The sequence below is a fragment of the Pteropus vampyrus genome, unplaced genomic scaffold (assembly GCF_000151845.1).
Source record: "Pteropus vampyrus isolate Shadow unplaced genomic scaffold, Pvam_2.0 Scaffold1, whole genome shotgun sequence".
NCBI lineage: Eukaryota > Metazoa > Chordata > Mammalia > Chiroptera > Pteropodidae > Pteropus > Pteropus vampyrus.
This window is the reverse complement of record NW_011888782.1, coordinates 21,996,844-22,004,012: the sequence shown is the minus strand read 5'-3', so window position 1 is coordinate 22,004,012 and position 7,169 is coordinate 21,996,844. Positions and strand designations below refer to the sequence as shown.

General features: G+C 41.1%; 1 protein-coding gene across 1 annotated transcript in view; it reads right to left on the bottom strand.

Annotated features, from left to right (window-relative positions):
- Nucleotides 1-7,169, bottom strand: part of SLC12A8 (solute carrier family 12 member 8) — a 119,267-nt gene that overhangs the window by 18,195 nt on the left and 93,903 nt on the right. Inside the window, exons 9-10 of the mRNA XM_011368174.2 lie at nt 6,264-6,410; nt 432-1,053 (exon numbers count right to left, since the gene is read on the bottom strand). Of these exons, the coding sequence (XP_011366476.1) occupies nt 432-1,053; nt 6,264-6,410 (769 nt within the window). The remainder of the gene's footprint in view (nt 1-431; nt 1,054-6,263; nt 6,411-7,169) is intronic.

Below are 7,169 nucleotides of genomic sequence, written 5' to 3'. Positions count from 1 at the left end.
CTCTTTCCTAGTTTTAAAGATTCATCTTCCACAAACAAAACATAGTGATTTCTTGTCAGGCAGTTTGTCACAACACATTTCCACTTCTCTTAAAAATAGAAATTGTTTTCATTCTTTTGGCATTATACTTCTGCTGATTTTTAAGTAAAATGAAATTAATAATCAATTATTAGCCATGGCTCCCACATACAGGAGTAGACAGAAATTTCTGTTTAAAATCAACTATCTATAACAGTGTAGAATTACAAATTCAACTGATATCTGGATATAAATTTTAAAATAAATGTCAAACAAAAAATTAATGAGAATTTTAAAACCAGCTATAAAGTCAACTGGCTAAGGACTTGAAAGAGGGTTTTGATAACTGGGTAGGTGAGGAAACTAGTATTCACCCCAATTAGGAGGCCCCAGTATGATTTCAAAGTACTCACCTTCTTTACTTGACCTGGACTGGTTACTTAGTTCAGGGACAGGTTGTTCTCCACATGCTCCCCCAGGCCAGGCCCCTTCACTCCTGATACACTGTTTGTTCCAGGAGGACTCCTGCAATCTGTCAGGCCCTTCAGTAGGGAAGGGAGCAGGGGACTTGACGTCCAAGAGGAAGCTATCTTGTAGGGTTTGTTTGGTGGCCTTCTTGAATTTCTCCTGACTCTCTGGGATCCCGTCACTCTCCCTTTGCCTGGGCTGGCTACTCTCAAGCTTCCTGGTTAGCTGGAGGAGCTGATCCATGTCTTTGGTGAATTCTAGCAGAGTGCCCTCGGAGGGGCTTCGGGCAGTGCCCTCAGAACCATAGCTGGGAGCCTTCTCCAAGAGCAGGTGCTCAGAGCAGTGGAGAGCTCCCCTGCCCTCTCTGTGCACTGATTCAGACACCTGGGGGTGGCTGCAGGGACCCATGGTCAGGGAGAAGTAAGAGTAATCCACCGCGATGTATGTCAGCATGAAGTTGATGGTGACGATGGGGGCCAGAATGTTCACCTGACCCACAAGGACAAAGGCCATGGTCACCAAGCTGGTCAGGCAGATGGCAGCTACAGGTGTTTTATTTGGCCCTTTCTGCAGAAACAAAAATAACATGCAGGACTATGAAGTGTCAGCTCATAATGGCTCAGCCCCTTCTGCCATGTCTCTTTGAGTGTTAGTAGCTGTTCGTCTACACACTTGGGGTAATAATATCCAATTCATGGAATTATTGTGGGATTAGAGCTAATGCATATAAAATGCTTGACAGGGCACTGACACGCAATAGGTTCCTAACACACCATGGGTATTAGTTGTATTAGTAACTATTAATACAGGCATTACACTAGAACTTTGACTTCCCAAGTGTTTCTCCTTTTGTCTTTCATTGGATTTTAACCAAAAAGGTGCAAAGTTGGTTCCTCCCAGGCTATAGTGGTGAAAATGAACTTAAGGGGAGTGGCAGACCCTGAAAGACAGTAGAATCATTAGTGGCTGAGGTGGGGGAATTCTGATACTAGATACACACACATGCATGTCCTCACACACACACACTTACACACATCTGTTATTAATAGGGGTGGGTATGGTGACCTTCAGGAAGACAGAAGTGGAAAATATGTGCTAATCCCATAGAATCTGTTACTGCACGGAAGCTACTCATCACAGTCACTGACAGAGCCCTTGGGCCAAAGTCAATGGTCACTTTTCAGTTCTTACCTTCCTTAACCTAAGCACTATATTTGACCCAGCTAATCACTCCCTGGTCTTTGAAAGACTTTCTTCATCTATCTTCTCTTGATTCACCTCCCTCCTCGCTGACTGCTCCTCTTGTCTCTGAAATCTACATTTAAAGCAGTCCCGGCATCCTCAGACCCCTTCTCTTCTCTATCTATACTTTATTCCTAGGTGACCTCATCTAGGCTCACCTATGGCTTTAAAAAAACAGCTTTATGCTCTCAACTCCCAAATTTGAATCTCCAGCCTGAAAGATTCCCCTGAAATGCAGACTTAAATGTTCAACTGTCTACTCAACATTTCTTGTTGATATCTAATAGGTTCTCAAAACTGATACGTCCAAAATCAAATTGCTGATCTCACAATCTCCTACCCCTCAAATTTACCCCTTCAGCAGTCTTCTTCATCTTGGAAAATGGCAATTCCATCCTTCCACTTGCTCAGTCAAGCAAAATCCTGGATGCTTTTTCTCATTTTCTCATTCTCTATCAGCAAATATTGTAAGAATTTACCCTCAGGATATACACAGGATCTAACTACTACTCCCATCTCCTTTACTACCCACTCTGGAATGTGAGGGGCGGGCACATAAGCCATTACAAGATCTGACCTGTAAACCTCCCACATGTGCTCCTCCTCCAGGTGCGTTCCCTCTATTGAGGGCTACCTTAGAGAGCAACCTTAGAATAGAGAGCAACCTTAGAAGTCACAGGATGAAAATGGCAAAATCATCATCAGCCTGAGTCCCCGAGGATCAGAGCCACTATTGACCTGAAATACCTTCCCTAGAACTTAAAAATTCTAACTAAAGTAAAATAAAGGAGTAAAAATACGTTTTATTGTTTTTTAGAATTACCATTTTGGCACAGCTACTCTGTCTAGCATACTCTAACAATAAAACTATTAAGAATAAAGTAAATCATCAGAAACTAACAAGAACTTAAAAGGAGGATCTTAGGTATGCTGAAGGAAAGACTAGTGATCCAGACCAGGACTTTGATAAGGGTGGGTTGTAAAGAGACAAAACAGTCAAACATGAACTTCTGTTCACTCTAAGATATCATAAAGGAATGAAAACACAAGTCACAGAATGGGAAAAGATATTTGCAAAACATACTTGACAAAAGGTAATCCAAAATATTCAAAAAGTCTCTACAAAATAATTAGAAGAAAACTCACTAAAAAAAAAAAATGAGCAAAATAATTTGCATTAAACATATTAAAGATGTCCACCCTCATTAAGTAATCAGAGAAATGCAAATTAAACCCATCGTGAGATACCATTAAACACGCACCGTATTGGCAAAAAAAAAAAAGTCTGATAATATTAAGTATTAGCAAGAAAATACAGAAACGGGAACATTTGTCCACTGCTAATAGGAGTGTAAATTAGTACAAACACTTTGGGAAAAGATTTTGGTGTTATATAGTAAGTGAAGATACACATACCTTACAATTTAGCAATTGCATTAATGAGCATGTAGTCTGGAAGAATTCTATATGTGCACCAGTCTACTAGTACAAAAATGTTCATTGCACTGGCTATAATAGTCCCAAATTGGAAAGGTCCCAGTGTTTATCAAAAACAAAATGGATAAACTGTAGCAAATGAGGACATGATATATATGGATGATAATAAACTGCTGCTATGAGCAAAAAGGTGAATGTATTTCATAAACATAATGTTAAATGAAAGAAGCATGCCACATTTATATCAAGTTACAAAACAGTCAAAGTTAAACTATTTTGTTTAGAAATGCATAGGGAGTAAACCAGGAGCTGGCAAACTATGAACTGTGGGCCAGATCTGGCCACCATCTGTTTATGTATGCCCAAGAGCAGAAATGGTTTTACATTTTTAAACAGCAGGGGGAAAAAATCAAAAGAAGAGTAATATTTTGTGACACAGGAAAACTACATGAAATTCAAATTTCAGTGTCCATAAATAAAGTTTTATTGGAACACAGCCACACTTATCCCATTAGGTATCACCTACGGCTAATTTTGAGTTACAGTGACAGAGTTGAGTCATTGTGACAGACAAAATAGAGCCTGCGTATTTACTATTTGGCCCTTTTCAGAAAAAGTTTGCTAACTCCTGAGTAAAATCACAAAGAAAGTAAGGAATATTATCACAGAAGTAAGGACAGTAGCTTCCACAGTGAGAGAGACAGGACTCTGACCAGAGAGAGCATATGGAGGGCAGCATCTGGGGACTGGCAGTGTTCTTGGATGGAAGTTACAAGGATGTTCACTTCATAGTCATTTTTTAAACTGTTCATATTGGTTTATGCTCTTTTCTGTAGGTCGAATACACATACAAATTTTTTTAAGCTTCTTCTCTTCACCATTAAAAAAGTGCAAATAAAATTTAATCATATGTAAAGACGCTTTGAAAAGTTTTCAAAGTTAAAAAGCAAGTGACAAACTAGAGAAAATATCTGTAATACATATCACAAATTTTTAATCACTCTAACAAAGAAGGAGCTGCTAGCAATTGAGAAGAAAACCAGTAATCACAGAAAAATATACAAATGACTCAGAGGAAAAGATGTTCAACTTTATTCATAATGAAGTAATATGAATCACAAGTATCCTAAGATGCCATTTCTCCCAGCACAATGGGCAAAAATTCACATTTGACAGGCTCACAGTTGCCGCTGTGGTGCCTGGGGCAAAAGTGTGCAAATGACAGTCCACACACCCTATGTCTACATATTTACAATTATAAACCAAACTAACAAACTGTTAAATGCGTCTATACTCCTTCCTGGGCAAACGCATCTTCAGGACAATGGGGAAAGTTGGTTTTGAATTCTCACACTCTGCAGGGTTCCTTACTGAAGTATGGCCAGGCACAGCCTCCAGCCCACAGCCCACCCCCTTTCCTTTCCCAGACCATACAGTGAGGGACCTCACACCCACGTGGGGACTCCTGGCCCTAGAGAAGATAGGCCCAGGGTAGAGACCTGGGTGTGGGCTGGGGGATATCTGGGCAGGGAATTCCAAGGTGCAGCATCCCTAGACCACGGTCTAGAAGACGAGCACAGGATCCCAGTGGGCATGTTTCCTTGGCCTCATGGACTTCTTACCCCAAGGACCAGAGTAGAGTCCAATAAAGCAGGGTCTTCTGCCTTGAGTCTAAGAGCAGTGCTAGCTGTGGAATAACAAGAACTCTCACATTGCTGGTAGAAGTATAAAATGATACAAATCCCATGGAAGGTGTTTTGGCAACATCTATTAAAAGTAAAAATGCATTTACCGTTTGACTCAGCAAACCCACTCATGAAAATGTACCCTACAGATATATCTGCATATATACAAAATCATACAGAGAGAGAGAGAGAGAGAGAGAGAGAGAGAGAGATTAGTCTTTGAAGCTCTGTTTATTAGAAGCAACGTAAGTATCAGTCCATAAGGAACTGGTTAAATTATGCATATCCACGTGATGAAAAGAGAATGAGAAAGCTTTCTCTATATCCTTATGAAAAGATAGATTTCCAAGCTATACTAAGTGAAGAAAAGCAAGGTATAGAATAATGTACATAGAATACCATCTTTGAATAAAAATAGAGGAGAGAAAGATTCATAAAAACTAATACAAACAGCTACGAATGGGGCATAGGTATTGGCGGGAAAAGATAAAGACTCATGATAGGATCATAACTTCTCAGTGTAATACCTTTATATCACTTTTAGTTTTGAACCCTGTGCATATATTACCTAATTAAAATAATTGCAATTAAATAAAATAAAGACATATACCACATGGAAGATACAGAATGGTAATCATTGCTCCTACCCAGCCTACGTTGACTGATGGATAAGAAGTGGAGGAGGATAAAGGGAGGAATGGAGGATGACTTGCAACTATATGGCCCTAACCAAGAGGGAAGCTGGAGATGGGAAGGGGGTTAGGGAGGGACTCTGTGGTGTTACAACAAGATAGAAAAGAACTATAGCTTGCAAACTACATTACTGAGAAGTGGGGTTCTCTCTGTTTTTTTTTTTTTTTTTATCTCTCATCATCCCTTCAGTTTTAAGAATGTCTCATTTGACTGTTCTATGGCTCGACTAAGCTATACTATATCGATTAGGGTTTGGGCCATGATTAACAGGGAGCCCAGAGGCAAGAGGTGTGGGAATTCATTATAAAGCAACTCCAAAAGAAAGGTAAACTTGAGTTAGAGCCACAAGGACCAGTATCTCTCCTCACCAAGAGATACTAAACTTGGAGTACTCTGAATTTATTGTTATTAAAGGAGGCGGCACTCCCTTTCCCTGCTCCATGGATCCAAGATGTTGTGACAGTTAGCTGAACCAGTGCTTTGGGTCCTGGGTGGCTGTAAAATTGACAGATGCTTTGTCCAACTGTCAGCTTAAGGCAGCCAGAGGACAGGAGTGAGAAAAATGACCTCTGCATTCTTGTTTGCCCCTGCTCTGGAGAACTTGACCAGTGGTTCTAATCAGAAAGACTAAAGCAATTTATTGGCCAACAATTGGGTTCACAACAAAATGTACATTTCTCAAAAAAAATAAATAAATAAATAAAGGAGGGGGTTACTCACTCCTTGTCCCAGACAGGCCAGTGCGGGTATCACTTTCTCCTGGGCAATGCACTGCAAAATCCGGGGGGCTGCGTAGAGGCCTCCCATACAGGATGCCAGGGAGGAGATGTATAAGCCCAAAAGGAACAGGAAGCCTACCAGGGACACCTGTATGAGGAAGCAGTTTCATTACTCAAATGCCAGAACCTGCTTCTGACCCTTTCCGCTCCCCTAGTACCCACCCACCAAACCCCATCTAATCGTAAGCCCTTTACATTCGACTTCTTGGACATATTTCCAATATCAGCCCCATCCCACTTCATTTGCACGTCTACCATTTCAGTGTGGCCACCATCACATCTTATATGGACTACACAGAGGTTCTCAAATTGAGTGAGCATCAGACTCATCTAGAGGGCTTGTTAAAACACAGATTTCTGGGTCCCACCTCAGAGTTTCTGATTCAGAAGTCTAGGGTAGGGCCCAAGAATTTGGATTTCCGACAAGTTCTCAGGTAATGCTGATGCTGATGGTCTGGGGACTACGAGAACAGTGTTTATTGACCTCCTGCCTCTAAGCTCTGCCCACAATGAATCATCTTCCAAGCTTCTGCCAGAGTGACTGCTCTCAAATCAACTCTGATCATAATGTCCCTAATGCAAAAATATCAACGGCTCCCCACTGCCCTGATGTATGAGGCCCTTCCTAACCCTATATCTTGCAAACACAGAGTTTCTGTCAGCCTCATTTTTCTGCCTGCTGGAATCCTCTATCATTGTCTGTCTGTTAAACTCGCAATTGTGCTTCAAGACTCAGCACAAACCTCCCCTCCTCCATAAGGTCATCCCCAACCTCCCACAACAGTGGTTGCTCATTGGGTCCTGCAGCACCTCAGTGTGGGGTTGGGGGCACCTACAGAACTGTCTC